Source organism: Spea bombifrons, chromosome 8 (assembly GCF_027358695.1).
Source record: "Spea bombifrons isolate aSpeBom1 chromosome 8, aSpeBom1.2.pri, whole genome shotgun sequence".
Taxonomy (NCBI): Eukaryota; Metazoa; Chordata; class Amphibia; order Anura; family Pelobatidae; genus Spea; species Spea bombifrons.
This window is the reverse complement of record NC_071094.1, coordinates 19,054,057-19,071,499: the sequence shown is the minus strand read 5'-3', so window position 1 is coordinate 19,071,499 and position 17,443 is coordinate 19,054,057. Positions and strand designations below refer to the sequence as shown.

The 17,443-nt window shown below is 42.2% G+C and overlaps 1 protein-coding gene across 2 annotated transcripts in view; it reads left to right on the top strand.

The window, feature by feature from the left end:
* Positions 1-17,443, top strand: part of LOC128503629 (uncharacterized) — a 94,948-nt gene that overhangs the window by 36,601 nt on the left and 40,904 nt on the right. Inside the window, exons 2-5 of one of the 2 annotated variants that reach the window (XM_053473781.1) lie at positions 2,908-2,988; positions 8,161-8,221; positions 9,376-9,551; positions 9,877-10,058. In XM_053473781.1, the coding sequence (XP_053329756.1) occupies positions 2,908-2,988; positions 8,161-8,221; positions 9,376-9,551; positions 9,877-10,058 (500 nt within the window). Of the gene's footprint in view, positions 1-2,907; positions 2,989-8,160; positions 8,249-9,375; positions 9,552-9,876; positions 10,059-17,443 lie in introns of both variants that reach the window. The other variant, XM_053473780.1, reaches the window with a different exon arrangement.

Below are 17,443 nucleotides of genomic sequence, written 5' to 3'. Positions count from 1 at the left end.
ATTAGTAAAATAGATGAAAAAGAAAAAAAGAATATAAAAATAGTTAAAAAAACATGTAAAAATAACTTTAAAATAAAAAAAGAAAAATAAAATAAAATTAGCTCTTAATCTTAAAACAAATCTTGCATGTTAAATGCCCATGGGGTATCTATTTTCAAAAAAAAACAAAAAAGTATGATTTGATGGGGTAAATTGAATTGACTGGGTTCAACAATTTTCCAATTAACACCAGCGGAAGGATGACCATATGTGTAATTTCCAATTTGAAAAATGCACATGTCCCAAATGTGTATTTCAACCCCCAAACAACCCCACAAACCCATGCAAGGGTGGTATCACTGTGTTCAGGAGATGTTGCTGAACACATATTAGGGTGTTGTGTGACAGTGACATATACCAGGAGCTGAAAATTCATACCTAAATTACGTGTCTGGGGAAAAATACACACAAAAAATACTCCTGCTAATTTTGACAAATGCTGGTGGTAGAATAAATGCATGGAAAGAGTTCAAATACCAGCATTTGAAATACCCTGGGGTGTCTAGTTTTCAAAAATGTATGGTTTTATTGGGCACTGAATTGACCAGGCTCAAAGATGTACCAAATAGGGCATGAGCACAGGATCACCAAATAGCAAAGTTCAAGATGCACATGCCCCAAATGTGGCCCTCTTGCCCCCAGTTTGACAAACCCATGCATGGGTGGTATCACTGTACTCGATGATAATGAACACATATATAGTGTTGTATGTGTGTGGAAAAAAACATAAAACTATGAATACCACAAATTTCGATAAAGACTGGCGGTAGAATTAGTGCATGGAAAGAGTTGAAATACCCTGGGGTATCTAGTCTTCAAAAATATATGGTTTGATGGGGTAAATTGTATTGGCCAGCTTCAAAGATACCTGAAATAGCACATGAGGGAAGAATTACTAGATTTTGAAAAAATGGTTTTGAAATAGCAAACCGCTACTTATTGCCCATAACATGCAGAAAGAAGAAAAAAATAGTTGATATTTCTAAGCTCAGGACAAATAGGACAAATGGTAGAATCTATTTAGCGTTTTTTTCCATAAATTTTTATAGATGAGTAAACAAGTAAAAGTCAAAAAAAGTCAGGCTTCAGGCTTATAATTTCTGGTCAGTCCATGATGTGTGTGATGGCAACCACTGTCACTGTACATTTGCACACCATTTGTGCCACACATACAGTGCCATTTTTGTGCCCAAGCAGCGTTTGTTATAGTTGTCTCCAAACAGCTCAAAAATATTCTTTGCCTCCAAACTGTTTTGTCCCCAAATAGCTTAACAGTGCCATATCTATGCCAGGCAGCTTGTCTAAGTAATGTTTTCCCCCATAAACATACACATCCATGGTGACACATACATACATGCTCACATACAAACACATACAATCTAACGTACATAAAGTCATACATGCATACTCCCTCCCTACCTGTCACTGCGGTGATACTGGCTGTGGATCCGCACTGCAGAAATTGGAAAAGGCGCCTCCTAGCAGAGATGGAGAGTTCAGCAACTAGCGCAACAGAGACGTGAGCAGAGAACAACAGAATCAGCAACGTAGATGGTTTTAGATAATTCAAGAACAAAAATAATAAATTCCAGGGATCAGGCAAAAGAGTAGTTGGGGTCACAAGCATAGGTCAGGGCAGGCAGCAAACGACGAAGGTCAGGAACAAGCCAGAATCAATAACCAAATAGATAAAGCAGGTCAAACACTAGTGTAGGCTGTTAGGCACTATCACAGGCAAAGGTGTAGTGCAAAATGAGGGTTTAAATATCCCTCCACCAAACTGGATCCTCCTACCCACCTTATTAGGGGGAGGAGGAAAAAAGATAAATGTCGCTTTAAGAAGCGACATGAATATTCATGAGTTAGCCGCATGCGCTAACGGCTCTCCATGATGTCGAGATGTGCACCCCGTCAAGATCCCTTGAACTCTGTGGGGACGCGTGTCTAGAAGCAGGACAGACCCGGTGGCAGCGCCCGTCGACGGAATGAGAAGGGGGCTGAACGCGCGGGCTGCGTCTCGGCATCCCTGCTCGCAGAGGAGACGTAACCACGGAGGAGATAACACTACTTCACTGATTCCCGTTACATAACTCACCCCATTAATTCAACCACAACTGTGCGCAACCTCACGTTTAACCGTAAGGTCATGTGACCCCAGACCCCACTATGTTTGAGGGGGCGGTGCGCCCCGGGTGCGGCTACATTAGCATCGGCTTTCACCAGGGTGATCCAAAATGGTTCACAAAGGGCTATCCCTTTTTGAATAATTATGGACCAGCCAGGGGGAAGCCCGATCCTGTGTGTCAGTGTGGCACCTCCCTGATGAGAGGCACATGGGGGGGTTCCAGATACCACCTATCCAAGCATGTCACTGCTCCTGGTGAACTTCCGCAAAAGGACGTGCTTCCAGGCTACAGCCTATCCCCTGACTGGTGGAATGCAGGGGTAGGGGCGTCCGAGCAGGCAGTGAGGAAAATGCCACTCCCTGTAAAGTGCCGCCCTAGGCCAAGATACAGCACTGTCTGTGTATGAGTATTTATGTATTGGTCCAACAACAGAGGTTCCCCTAGAATCCTGCTAGTAGTAAGAATATCCCTGCCTTAAGAAAACTATTACATACCACAAATTGTTAAAGCTCTCGGCCTACAAGACCACTCATATGTCCATTTGAAACATCTATGGACCCTGGGTGTCTGCTTTAACCTGTTTAAAAAAGGGCTACCTACATAGCATGTACATTTTCATTGATCTTACTGTATTTAGCAATAGAGTTTTGTTAGTAAATCTGTATAACTTAAAAAATGTTTGTATGTAGGTTTGTTAAGTTATATATTAAGTGGGATCACCCTTCTTTCATTTTTATTTTAGGTGTAGACTTCCACACTTTGATAGACCCTGGACAGGACTGTACTGGACAACCTACCCTTTCCCCTAATCACGTTGATGATGGTATCTATCCTATTCATCCACAAAGCTAATCTTACATAACTATTGCATATCTTCTCTTATTTCTTATGTTTTTCCTCATTCTTCAGAACATCTGTATATCAGTTTTTCCATTAGCTTGGACTTTGATTCAGTTATATCCCTTTTTTTTCTCCTGTGTTACCCTCTAGTATATGAACTTTACCATGCTTTGCTCCTATGTTCCATGTCCTCGCCTCCTTTCTAGTACCAATCTTATAAAAGGCATTGACGTATACTCCTACACACAATAACCTTTCCAAAAGATGATACTGCCAAGAAGAGTTCATATCTCTACTGTATTTAACCTTTAAACCACTTTTTTTACATTAAAAATACACCTCCCCTGGGTTAGCCCCCCCATATAAAGAATGTTAACAAAAGATCATTCGATTTATTAGATCTTTGTTAGATCAGGTTAGATCAATTGTTTTTTTTCTAAGATCTACTGTAAAATATAAAACATTAACAATCTTTTTCAGGGAGCTAACCCGTAGTCCCCCTCAACTGAAATTTGGAAATGTTTTTATTGATTTTGGTAGATATTTGTTAGATTCGGTAAGATCTAACAAAAAAATCAGTTGATCTTACCGGATCTAATGAATATCTACCCCCCTCATTAACTATGCACTATCTCAGTAATTAAGGCTAGATCTAACAGAAATGTTGTCTGACCAAATCTAACACGGAGCTATCATAATCAATAAGTTTGTTGACATTTTTGTTGAGGGGGGGCTGGCTACAGGTTAGCTCACCTGAAAAGATTGTTAATATTGCATATTTTAGAGACGTTGTCTAACCTGATTTAACAAATGGAATGATCTTATGTTAAAAAGATTTATATGGGGAGGCTAACCCGGGGGAGGTTAAAAATACATCTACTCTAGTACGTTATGTCACTTTTTTGCACACCAGTTCATTACAACCCACAGTTGACCCATTGCAGTAATGTTCTATTATCTTGTAAATTCAATACATCCCCCTATATACCGTAATTGCTCGATTATAAGACGACCCCCCAAAATCTGACTAATAATTTAGGAAAAAAAGCCTGAATTTAGGAAAAAAATCCTACCCTATAGGAAAAAGTTTTACTACTAAATATTCATGTAAACTATTTCTTCAAATTTAATAAAAGCTATGATTAAGAAAAATATTTTTTTTATTTTATTTTCTTGCCACTCTGCCCCCAGAAATGCCTTATACCCCCCTATATGCCACTCTGCCTCCCTGATATGCCTTATACTAGACTCTTCGTGTTCGTCTTCGTCTTCATGGGGAAAATAATCTAAGTATTCCACGAAAATTCGCCCGTTCCTGTCTTCTGTTTGGGCGAATATTCGCGTGCGTTGTTCGTGTTCGTTTTATTTTTAGAAGAGGTTAATATGGGCTTAACGCGGTACGGACTACTACAGCAGTACAGCAACAGCACACCTGTACTTCATATGCTCCTGCTGGCAACTGATAGGGTCACTCGTAAATACTTTTTTAAAATCCTTCCCGCAGAGACCACCGGTCTCCCTGCTACAGCAGTTACAAGTCCGTACGCACGACCACTAAAGTCGCTCGTACAAACCTTTAACTGTTATAGCAGGGAGACCAGTGGTGTCTGCCGGCCAAGTTATCCCCTGACGGGGAACCTACAGATTTCCGTTCCCGTTATCCCCGCAGCATCACAGGGGTTAACGGGAGCAGAAATACGTAGGTTCCCCGTCAGGAGTTAAAAAGGCCGTGCGAGTAAGCCTATTGGTCGCCTGCATGGTCTTCCTCTGGCATCAACCACTTATATCTCAACATACCTTTTTGTGTTTCAATGGAATTAATGTTATTAATTATTTTTTTGTGCGCATGATTATACTTAATTGACAGGGAATTGACTGTTTACCTGCAACTAGTAGTTAAACAGTCAGTGTTGCTCTGCTAATGTCTAACATGGTTTTGTTGCTCTTATATGGCATAATATATATTTTTTTTACTTGATAGTACTGTTAAAAAGTCATCTTACACCATTCTTGTGCTGTGGCTAATATATTGTTTATTTTTGCCTGTAAACACATATAAACAAATACACCAATCAGCCTTAACATTATGACCTCAGACAGAAGTGGAAAACACTGATAATTTTTTTATCATGGCACCTGTCAGTGGGTGGGATATATTAGGCAGCAAGTGAACATTTCGTCCTCAAAATTAATGTATTAGAAACAGGAAAAATGATCAAACATAAGGATCTGAGCAACTTTGACAAGGGCCAAATAGTGATGGCTAGACAAACCTGGATCAGAGCATCTCCTAAAATGCAGCTCTTGTGGGATGTTCCCATTATGCAGTGGACAGTACCTATCAAAGGTGGTCCAAGGAAGGAAAAGCAGTGAATCTGCGACAGCGTCATGTTTGGCCAAGGGTCATTGATGGACGTGGGGGGCAAACGCTAGCCCGTGTGATCAAATCCAACAGACAAGCCACTGTAGCTCAAATTACTGAAAACGTTTATGCTGGTTCTGATAAAAAGGTAACAGAACACACAGTGCACCGCAGTTTGCTGCATATGGGGCTGTGTAGCCGCTGACCAGTCACGGTGCCCATGCTGACTCTTGTTCACTGCTGAAAGTACCTATAATGGGCACGTGAGCATTTTTCCCCACAAATGGATAGCGCAAAATCCGGTCGCATTGTTGATCCCTCTGCGGCTTTCATCCTTGTGGTGCTGTAAGTAGATAGCACAACCATCTCTGTGGTCTCTCTTTAAAGGCTGTTCTTACCACTCGATGCCTCTTTGGTTCTGGGAGCACTCTAGCCTAGTGCTGACAACTCTATTCCTCTGAAGGAGGTGGTGGCCCTATGGAGTGATGGTGCTAAATTCAAGCGACTTTTTTTTTTTTTCTTTTCAGGAAGCATTGCCCTTGCGATAAGGTAAGACCCATTCTCAGAACAATGGAAACATCTAGAAAGGAAAATCACTTTTTCCAAGAGGTTAAAAAGGCCCTTTCCTTGGATGATAAGAATAATGAACTATGGGATACCCCTAGAGTGGATGATTCAGTATCCAAGGCCACCATAAAGACTGCTATCCCCCTGGAGGAGACCTGGCCGCTATCCCAGGACCTAAGCAAGTAGCCATAAATATTTATGATACTTGCCTTGCAGTGGACTTTGTTTTAGATGCTGCGTTAGAGTCCAGTCAGTCTATCTGTAAAACACGGTATTCCCTGATGGCATTGATCATTCCCTGATGATCCATATCACAAACATCCAAGTGGATTCAGTTCTACCCGGCAAATGGAGCCTTCATTCAAATGTATTCTATACCATCACAGACAGGTGGGGAATGCCAGACATCGACCCTATGGCTTCCTATCTGAACAAGAAGGTACAAGGCTTCTTTTCCCTCTTTCCTGTCAGTCAACCTCTGGGGTTGGATGCCCTCGCTCAAAATTGGGACTTCCGTCTCACCTAAATATTTCCTCCTCTGCCTCTCGTCTCTCTGGTGATGAGCAAGATACAGAAAGAAAGGGCACTGATCATCATCGTACCCTTCTGGCCCAAGAGAATCTGGTTTTACGAACTGGGTATGTCTTGCCATGGACAGTCCTCTCCATCTGCCAGACAGACCGGATCTCCTTCTTCAGGGCCCTCCCATACATCCAAACCCTGCTTACTTGTAACTGACGGCCTGGTTATTGAATGAACCTTCGTAGAGCACGAGGGCCTATTGTCCTCGGTGATCAAAACTCTATTTGCCAGCAAAAACTTATAACTTACAAGAAATATTGAAATATTTTGGGAAGTTTTTTCTCTTTGGTGCCGCGAACGCAGAATTGACCATCGATCTATTCCAGTCACCCTGGACTGCAACAAGGGTTTGATTCTGACCCCTTACTGAGCATCCATGGGTAGCAAGGTTCTCCAACGCTATTTCCTGCTCCTTCCAGTTGACATCTAAACCTTTTGAGCCACTGGAAACGACTTCAGAAAAGCTAGTTACCCTGGAAATCGTACTCCTTGTCACTCTCACTTCAGCACGGAGGGTTTAAGAACTTCAAGCACTCTCTATCTAAGACCCTTTTCTGCAAATTTCCGCTGACTGGGTTCTTCTACGACCAGAATTTCTACCTAAGGTCTTAGGCATGTCAGATTTTCATGTCTCGCGTGACATCGTTCTTGTTTTTTTATGCGGAGCCCCATTACTCAAAGAAAGATAAGCTCCATACTCTGGACCTTAAAAGGTGCCTCTCCATATATTTAGCATGTTCCCAACCGTGGTGAAAATAGACGGCCCTCCTTTATTGCCTATTCTGGAGCTAGAAAGGGTATAACTATAAAGGTCATCAGTTGATGGATCATACAGGGAATCACTGAAGCTTATATCCATGCAAAGGTTACACCTCCCTCCACTCTCTCCGTCACCACATCCTGGGTAGAAGCCTCTTCCATCCACCCAGGTTTGATCTGCAAGGCTGCCACCTGGAACAGCATCCACACCATCACTAAACATTATAGACTGTCCCTGTGTTCCTCTTGGGACACTAAAGAATGTTCTTCAGGCAGCCATTTGACCCCCCCCCCATTCTCTTGCTACTTTTCTCATCATGTGCCACCAGGAATGAGAAGGAAACTGTGAATTCTTACCTGGGAATTCCTTTTCTTTCTCCATTTCCCTGGTGGTACATTTTTCACCCAATAAATATTTTGATATTTACTTTCTGAGTTGGCCTTTTCAATTACACTGGGGGACGAAGGTAATTCATGAACAAGGTATTCCTTGATGAAATTGGCCCCTTTCAGCAGGATAATGCGCCCTGCCACAAAGCAAAAATTGTTCATGAATGGTTTAAGGAACACAACAAAGAGTTCAAGGCGTTGACTTGTCCTCTAAATTCCCCAGATCTTAATCCAATAAAGCATCTGTGGGATGTGCTGGACAAACAAGTCTGATTCATGGAAGCCCCACCTCGCAACTTAACGTAAGGGATCTGCTGCTAACAGCTCTAGTGGTGTCCATGCCTTGACGGAGTCAAGGCTGTTTTGGCAGCAAAAGGGGGACCTACACAATATTAGGCAGGTAGTCATAATGTTATGGCTAATGGATGTATATGGGAGAGTTAAATGCAAATAACTATTATTATTTGATGTTGATGTTTGTATATACAATTATAGATGGCCCTTCTCTCACGTCTGTGAACCTTCGCAGTATTTTGAAGTGGAAATCAGAGGAACGGTACTGTGATATTGAACTTGGAAATGGGTAAGGTTTAGGGGAAATGGAAAAATTATTTGTTTTATATAGCGCCATCGATTTCTGTACACTTCCACTGAAATGTTATAAGAAGCTACTCTTCCATTTTTCAACTTAAAACCATGCCTAGTCGAATGTTTCTCTATTCATTTAACCTTATTACAGTTCCCCCTTTGTTGTAATCTATTCCTGGATTTCCTTGTGCTCTGCCATTTACTTCTGATACTTTGTTTCCAGTTCTGTTCTTAGCTTAGATTCCTTTATAAGTTGTGCCCCACCCATTTGTTATGTATGTCCTTCTCTGTTCTTTGTTTAGATTCAATGTTTAGTTTCAGCTTTAGAAATTCAGTAGGCAGGGTTTAGCTCTAGGACTAACCAAATATTGGAGTAATTTGGTGTAGTGGTGGGCTAAGCATACTATGGCAATATGATGTGACTAAATCTCCAATTGTTATCATTAGTCCCAGGCTAGTCCTATATTTATGTGTGTCAGTCTTTTATGTGCCTCTTTTCCCTTAATCATTTGAGGATCTCAGTTCCTCTCTCCTCTCCCCATGCCCCAGTTAAGATAAGTGTCTGAGGATCTCGGCTTCTCACTCCATCCCTTGTGTTCCTTGCCTTGTTGCCTGTCCTTTGTTGTGTCCTGTACCATGTACATCCATGTTCCTTGTTCTGCCCCTTGCTTGCTATGTTTCTGCTGTTTCTCTGCTTAGCTTCCCTACTCCCAGCCTGCAGCATCCTGCACATTTTTCTATTGAGCTATGTCTCATGCCTGCTCCAAGGTGCCTGCAGGATATCACTTTGTTTTGAACTGGACAACATCCGCTGCTATATCAGGGCCCTGGTACTCGACACCCGGGAGAGTGCAGTGCCCTACACCAGGCCTGTCCGACCCCGCTACTGCACAATAACTCCTGAATACCATCATTGGGCTGTCTGGGCCTTTACAGTCATCTGTATGGACCCAGCCCCTGACACCTTCTTTCTACTATGTACATATTAAGTTTCTGGAATGAGACATAATACTTAGATTTGTCAAATCTAAGACACAAGGTGCGGCAGGGGTACTTACACTCTGGTAAGTAATTTCAACTCTAGTCTATTTCAATGCTGTATATTGTTCACTTTGTTACCAGCACTCATTGGATACCTCTACATGTGCCTACAACCTGCGTAAGGGGTTGTTGCAGTGCTGACCTATCCGGTTACATCAAGGACATTTATGTGCATTACCAGGCAAAAGTGAGATGTCCAAGGGGCAATTTGGAATCCCAATGGAATACATCATGTAGAATGCAACTGTATAAAGATGGTAAGAAAAAAAAATGTTAGTGGGCAATGATCCATTTTAGTTATTAGGAAAGTGCTAGAGAATGATAATTAGAAGCAAAGCAAGATTAGAATTAATAAGATGTTTTAGGAATGCTCTGTCTAGAAAAGAGAGGTTTATATTCCCTAATAAAAACCTTATTTATGACCTTTGGATGGAAGGAAATGGTTGGCTGTAGGATGTTGATGAACAAACTTCAAATAAATGTATTCCACTAAGGAGATTGTGCTTGATAAATGACAACTTATGTGCATGTATTATTGACATATTTTCTGAAGTCTGTCTTTCACTTGTCTATTTTCTACAGCTAGGGTGGGTCCCCCATTGTTGAATATTTCCCTTGGTCAGAGTCAACTGGACATCGTGGTGAAGCTACCTCCCTCTCCATGGTTTACACAAAATGGAAGCCAACTCCCCATACAGAGATATATCAGTAAACTTGGACACCTGATTATCAGTGTGGAAATAGGAAGCCAGCTCTGGAACACTGTAAGATTACAGTATTCTTTGAACTAAAAACTAACAAAGTTTGAAGCCCAATTTAGAGGACGGGGAATGTGTTGGATAAAAAAAAAAATCCACTCCAATTGTCTTGTAAAATGTAATTGATAGAGTATATTCACTAACCTGTGAGTTTTATGGGTAATAGGACTTTAACAAAGCTCTTCTTCTTATCCACACTGTTTAATAGCATTAAATAAAGCTAGGGATCAGGCCCTTGATGTGTCTAATACGTCATGGGGTAAAACGAGCTTAGAAAGTGATTATTGTTTTTGAACTCAAATGGTGTTGCTGAAATGCTTTGATGCATTCAGCAATACCCTAAAAGTTGCAGGGGCCCCACATGATCACTTTTAGGAGTGATCAAATTTGCCGTACTCAATATGGCAGCAGCCAGCTGCTCAATTAGAGCGTAGAAAGTGATCAACAATCACCTCCTGGCATGCCTCGATATCAAGGCATTTAGCAACACAAAAAGAATCAGCTCCATAGTAAGAGACCTGCTGTCTCTAACAAGATGGCAGCGCCCAGTACAAAGTAAAAGTTTCTGTTTATCAGCTGTTAGCCTCTCCATGCCTCTTATCTTCAATCCTTGGAACAGAATATGGACGCTTTCACTGATCTGCTTACGGGTCTCAACTCATCAGCTTCCTCTCTAGTTGTGGCTGCTTCTGCTCTGGGATACCTGGAAATAAGCCTCCTAAAATACCTATACAAATAGAAAACCGAAATCTCACGTGTGAATATGAAATAAATATAAATACTTCCCACAATGAGAGCAGCTACCAAACAACACTCTTCCTCAAAGTGTATACAGAAGCAAACCAGGAATAACGGAGCGCATATACATAGGGGAAGAAAAACAAAACAAAAACAATGGTGTAGTATGTCAAAAAAAATTATAAATGAATAAAATGTAAGTTCCACTCACAAAAGGACTGGATAAGCAGGCTCATCAAATGTCAAGCTTCTAAAACTGTAATCTGTAAAAGCAAGCATAAACCAGGATGGTGCAGTATCTTCAGTAAACTGATCTTAAAAGATCAAAATGCACTTACAATTGAGATGTAGCACAACTCAAAGAGTATTGTGCAAAAGCATGTAGAAATAAAGCATCCGGTGTATGGTTATAAAATCTCTCCAATTTATTTTCTCTCTCTCAACGCGTTTCGCCGATGGGTCGTCGGCTTCATCAGGAGAAAAGGAAATCAAACGGCAGTATAAATCATAAAAAGTTCCGTATAGCATCAATCGTCCATTTAAATAGATGTGAGCTTTCCGGGTACGTCATCACGTCCTCAGTCGCGTCCTCAGTCGCGTCGTCCCGTCCTCAGTGCAGCTACATGGGGCTACGTGCCGGCGTCATCACGTCCCTACGGTAGAGTTATGTATCGGCGTCACCGCGTCTTTGACTGGAGCCGCGTGTCGGCGTCATCAGTAGGAGTGGCATATTCACTTCTTCTCATGCCGTACAGGACCTTAAGTACGGCATACAGATCTTCTCTTTATCGGACGGAGCGGCGCGTCTGTCCCATGAGGCTTTGCTACTGGCTGTCAGATCATATAATGTCCCGGAGATCACACGCAATAAATAAAATCAAATCCACTACTAAATATAATCACAATAGTTTTGTATGCTTGATCATTTGATATAAATATATATAAATATTAATATATCTTAAAAAATGCTAAAAAGGAATAAAAATGTGACTATAAACGGGATCCTCCTAAAATGCAGATGCCTGACAAATTTGCTGGCGATCATCAGGAATATCGAGGCTTCCTGAATCAGTGTCAGCTACATTTTCGTGCCCAACCAGAGACTTTTGCTGCTCACACCAGTCGAGTAGTGTTTTATAATAAATCCACTCTGTGGGCACACCTTGCATGGAACATAATTCCCCGCTGCTTGACAACACTGATGCCTTTATTTCTGCCTTCATGGCTGATTTTGTTGCTCCAGGGAGAGTAGAGACTGCCAAGCCCAATTGCATGGATCTACACCAGGGAAGAAAGTCTGTGGCTCAATATGCAGTAGAAGTTCGGACTTTAGCCTACGAGACCAATTGAAACTCCCAATTCCTCAAAGCGGCTTTCCGTAGAGGCCTGAATGAACCAATTAAGGATGCTCTCAAGTAAAGAGACCTTCCCAAGAGTCTTGAGGACTTTATTGCTCTCTGCCTTAAATTAGACGGCCGCAATCAAGAGAGACACCAAAAACGAGGCAGAGAGCAACAAGGATACCCTATTCGTCCTCTGGTTCCGGTTGCCCCTTTTTCCTGTGTCCCCTCAAGCATCTCCCTCCACGCCCGAAGCCATGGAGATTGGCCCCATGGTTCATCTCTCAGGCACTGAGAAGCAGCGTCACCGCTCCTTAGGCCTTTATCTTTACTGTGGGCAGCAGGGGCATAGAGCATTCAATTGCTCCAACAAGTCAGGAAACTCCATAGCTTAGTGGATGTTAGAGGCAATCCACTGAGCGTCGCCATTTCCTTGCCTCAGACCTCATCACGTTTCCTGGTACCCGTCACGCTGCAGTCGAACAGTCACCAAGTGACCACACAAGCTTTCATTGATTCCGGTGACGTTGTGATCAGCCCACACATTCTGGTGATTCTTGGTTTACCTTGGGACCATACCCCCACTATCGATTGGCCCACTTAGGACATGTGGGCAGTAGGATCAGATATTAAAGTTCCAAGTTGAAAAATCACTGCATGCAACCCAGGTTGTCACGCTACTTGCTGCACACAGCACACACCGAACTGTCCTAGAACCCATCTCCAAGGACCCTCGTACCATTGTTCCCCATTACTACTGGGACTATTTGGATGTATTTTCTAAACAAAAGGCAGAGACTCTACCTCCCCATCTTATGCACGACTGTCCACAGATTTACAGCAAGGCACTCCCCCCCGACGGGTCGTATTTACCCTCTCTCCAAACCAGAAAGTCGGGCTCTGGCTGAATACATACAGATAATTCAACCCCTTAACCTCCATTGACAGGCCAGGCATGTCACACAAAAAAATGGTCAAGTAACGACTTAACTTGCACGTACTTTCATTAAACAAGCCTAGAAAGTGATCTACAATCTATGATCACTTTATTCGCTTAAACGGTGTTGCTGTAAGGCCTAGATGTCAAGGCATTCAGCAACACCGAGCTCGGCATCAGGGGCCATGTCTGGCCCCTCCTCGGGGGGGGGGGTGTCAACGTCCGCCATACACTGTATGGTGGGGGATGCCTGTTTTAAGAGTGTTTCAGATCGTTGATCGCCTCAACTTCAATGGTTTTGCTGAAATGCCTTGATAGCGTCTCACCCCAGGACGCACTGTGACCTCTCCAGAGAACGGTAACAACTGCCACTGCAAGAGACTTTGCCAAGTTGCGAAAGTTCGCAAGAGGCTCTCTAGACCTCTCTTGAGAACTCTGGCTTCCCTTGCAGGTTGAATACAGGTACTGCATTCAACCATGCAAGTCAATGGATCACAGCTTTTTAATCACAATGTTACATAGTTACATAGTTACATAGGCTGAAAAAAGACATGCGTCCATCAAGTACAGCCTTTCCTATATCTGTTAATTTATTGCTGTTTGATCCAAAAGAAGGCAAAAAACCCCGGCTTCGCTCTTTCCAATTTTGCACTAACCAGGGAAAAAAGTTCCTTCTTGACCCCAAAATGGCAGTCAGATTTCTCCTTGGATCAATAAGCTGTTTCCCCATAATTAAAGATTATATCCCCGAATATTATGTTTTTCCAGGTATCCATCCAGTTGCAGTTTAAACGTCTGTACAGACTCTGATAAAACTACCTCTGCAGGCAGAGAATTCCACATCCTTATTGTCCTTACTGTAAAAAACCCTTTCCTCTGCTTTAGTCTAAATCTCCTTTCTTCCAGTCTAAATGCATGATGTGATTGGTAAAATGTTTAATAAAAAAAAAAAAAATAGTGGAAACAAAACTTATGAAGTGATGTCACCATCAGAAGAACCATTTAGTTCCAGCAAACTGTAATCACTGTAATGAAAAGGTGTTGCTGAACACATATTGGGGTGTTGTTTGACAGTGACGGGAGCTGTAAATTCACACCTGAAGTACAATTTGTGTGATTAGAAACAAAAGTTTCTACCACAAATCTTGACAAAGGTTGGTGGTAGAATCTCATGCATGGAAAGGGTTAAAATACTAGCATTTGAAATACCTTGGGATGTCTAGTTTTCAAAAATATGTGGTAAATTGAATTAGCCCGCTTCAAAGATGGCCCACTTAGGACATGGGGGCAGTAGGACCAGATATTAAAGTTTCAAGTTGAAAAATGCATACTTCTTTCTTTCTTTCTTTCTTTCTTTCTTTCTCTTCTATTGCACTGTGTAACTTTAACTTAACTATTGTCAATTTGTCATATATTCCCCTTCTATCCTTGTCTTAGGAACACTTATACTAGTACACATCTCCACACTTACCACTATTTTTTTTTCTTGTTCCCCTCTTCCCTCAGAGGAATATTAGTGTAATAGACTTGTTGTATTTGCTATAATTAGAAATCAGCAGGAGATAAGAGTCAGCAGAACTTGGAAATATCTGCTCAGACTCTGAAAGGATGAAGTACAAGTGGAATGATATGTGTGTATTTTGGGGGGATGTTCTCCGGGGTTTTTCAAATATCAGGGACATGAAACAAGGTAGAATCAGAGATGTCCCTTAGATTCTTAACTATAAATACCCAAGTCCTGAATTCCCCTCAGAAGGGAGGTAATCTCTTTAGAATGTTGGAAGATTTTAACATTGATTTGGCCTTTATACAAGAAACCCACTTTGTGAAATCCAACACCCAGATGTGGAAATATACTAAATATCCCCATATATATGCTAATCTTCAGGGTACAAAGAAGAATAGAGAGGTTGCAATAATTATTTAGCATAAACTTAAAGTGGAGTTGATACATCAGGAAATAGACAATAATGGGTGATATGTAATTATATAGAAGGTAAGAGTTGGTACCGTGTTAGCCGTAGAATTACAGGAGAGTTTGTTTTTCCACAAAAATGTGGAAAACCTCTCTTTAAGTATCAGTCAAATGACATGGTTAAAAGTAGGAAGCAGATAACATCAAAAAGTCTACAAAAAGGTTATTAGATCAGTCAATAGTGTTAAAATCTGATGTGGATTGGAGTCATCAAATGGAGGTGTCAGGAGGTATTCACACCTCCTAGTGGGGTCAGGTTGTGTGCCTGTCTGGTTTGTTAATCCACAAAGTGATAATGGGATACAAATTCCCTACCCTGGGTTGAGGCCAGCATTGAAAGAGTTAAATTTCAGTATTAATTTAACATCCCATATTTTTCTCTCCCTCTGAGTTTTGAACAGTCCCATTAATACAGCCAGTCTGATGTCTCTGATACTATGTCCATTTTGGAAAAATTGTTATCCCACTGGTGTTTCCGTTCTCTTGTTGTTGATGTTGAATCTGTGTGAATTAAACCTTTTGTGCAATGACTGGCCTGTTTCCCCCACATAGAGGACTGTTGGACACTTTGCACACATAATAAGGTATACCACATTACAAGATTTACAGGAGAAGGCACCATTGATCTTATGGTGCGTATTTGAATTTGGTATAGGCAGTAGCGTACCTAGCGGGGGGCGGGGGGGGCGGTCCGCACCGGGTGCCGCTCATCAGGGGGGTGCCAACTTGCCGGCACCCCTCCAGAGACGGACAGCAATGTCCGCCGCTGGAGGAGCAGGCTTGCAACAGACCACCGGCTCCCTTGAACCCGGCTTAAAATCACTCAAGGGAGCCGGAGGTCTGTTAAAGACCTCCGATACCGCTCCCTTGCGATCCGCGCGGCAACAGCTGTTGTGCGCCGGGGTTTGTTGTCAGATCCCGGCGCACAACACTGAAGCCGCGCCCACTGCTGTCCGTGCCCTCTGACCCGGAAGAAGACAGAAGAACTGAAGAAGAGGAGCGAAGAGCAGGAAAAGGAGCTGTAAGGAGAAAAGAGGAAAGGTAGGAAAGCATTCAGTGAGAGTGGCAGTGAGAGTGGATTGGTGTGTGTGTGGATTGGTATGTGTGTGGATTGGTATGTGTGTGTGGATTGGTATGTGTGTGTGGATTGGTATGTGTGTGTGGATTGGTATGTGTGTGTGGATTGGTATATGTGTGGATTGGTATGTGTGTGGATTGGTGTGTGGATTGGTGTGTGTGTGTGTGGATTGGTATGTGTGTGTGGATTGGTATATGTGTGGATTGGTATGTGTGTGTGGATTGGTATATGTGTGGATTGGTATGTGTGTGGATTGGTATGTGTGTGGATTGGTATGTGTGTGTGGATTGGTATGTGTGTGTGGATTGGTATATGTGTGGATTGGTGTGTGTGTGGATTGGTGTGTGTGTGTGTGGATTGGTATGTGTGTGTGTGGATTGGTATATGTGTGGATTGGTATGTGTGTGTGGATTGGTATGTGTGTGGATTGGTATGTGTGTGTGGATTGGTATGTGTGTGTGGATTGGTATGTGTGTGTGGATTGGTATGTGTGTGTGGATTGGTATGTGTGTGTGGATTGGTATATGTGTGGATTGGTATATGTGTGGATTGGTGTGTGTGTGGATTGGTATGTGTGTGGATTGGTATGTGTGTGTGGATTGGTATGTGTGTGTGGATTGGTATGTGTGTGTGGATTGGTATATGTGTGGATTGGTGTGTGTGTGGATTGGTATGTGTGTGTGTGGATTGGTATATGTGTGGATTGGTATGTGTGTGTGGATTGGTGTGTGTGTGGATTGGTATGTGTGTGTGGATTGGTATGTGTGTGTGGATTGGTATGTGTGTGTGGATTGGTATATGTGTGGATTGGTATATGTGTGGATTGGTGTGTGTGTGGATTGGTATGTGTGTGTGGATTGGTATGTGTGTGTGGATTGGTATATGTGTGGATTGGTATATGTGTGGATTGGTATGTGTGTGTGGATTGGTATGTGTGTGTGGATTGGTATATGTGTGTGTGGATTGGTATGTGTGTGGATTGGTATATGTGTGTGTGGATTGGTATATGTGTGTGTGGATTGGTATGTGTGTGTGAATTGGTATGTATGTGTGGATTGGTATATGTGTGGATTGGTATATGTGTGGATTGGTGTGTGGATTGGTATGTGTGTGTGGATTGGTATGTGTGTGTGGATTGGTATATGTGTGGATTGGTATGTGTGTGGATTGGTGTGTGTGTGTGGATTGGTATGTGTGTGGATTGGTGTGTGTGTGTGGATTGGTATGTGTGTGGATTGGTATATGTGTGGATTGGTATGTGTGTGGATTGGTATGTGTGTGTGGATTGGTATGTGTGTGTGGATTGGTATATGTGTGGATTGG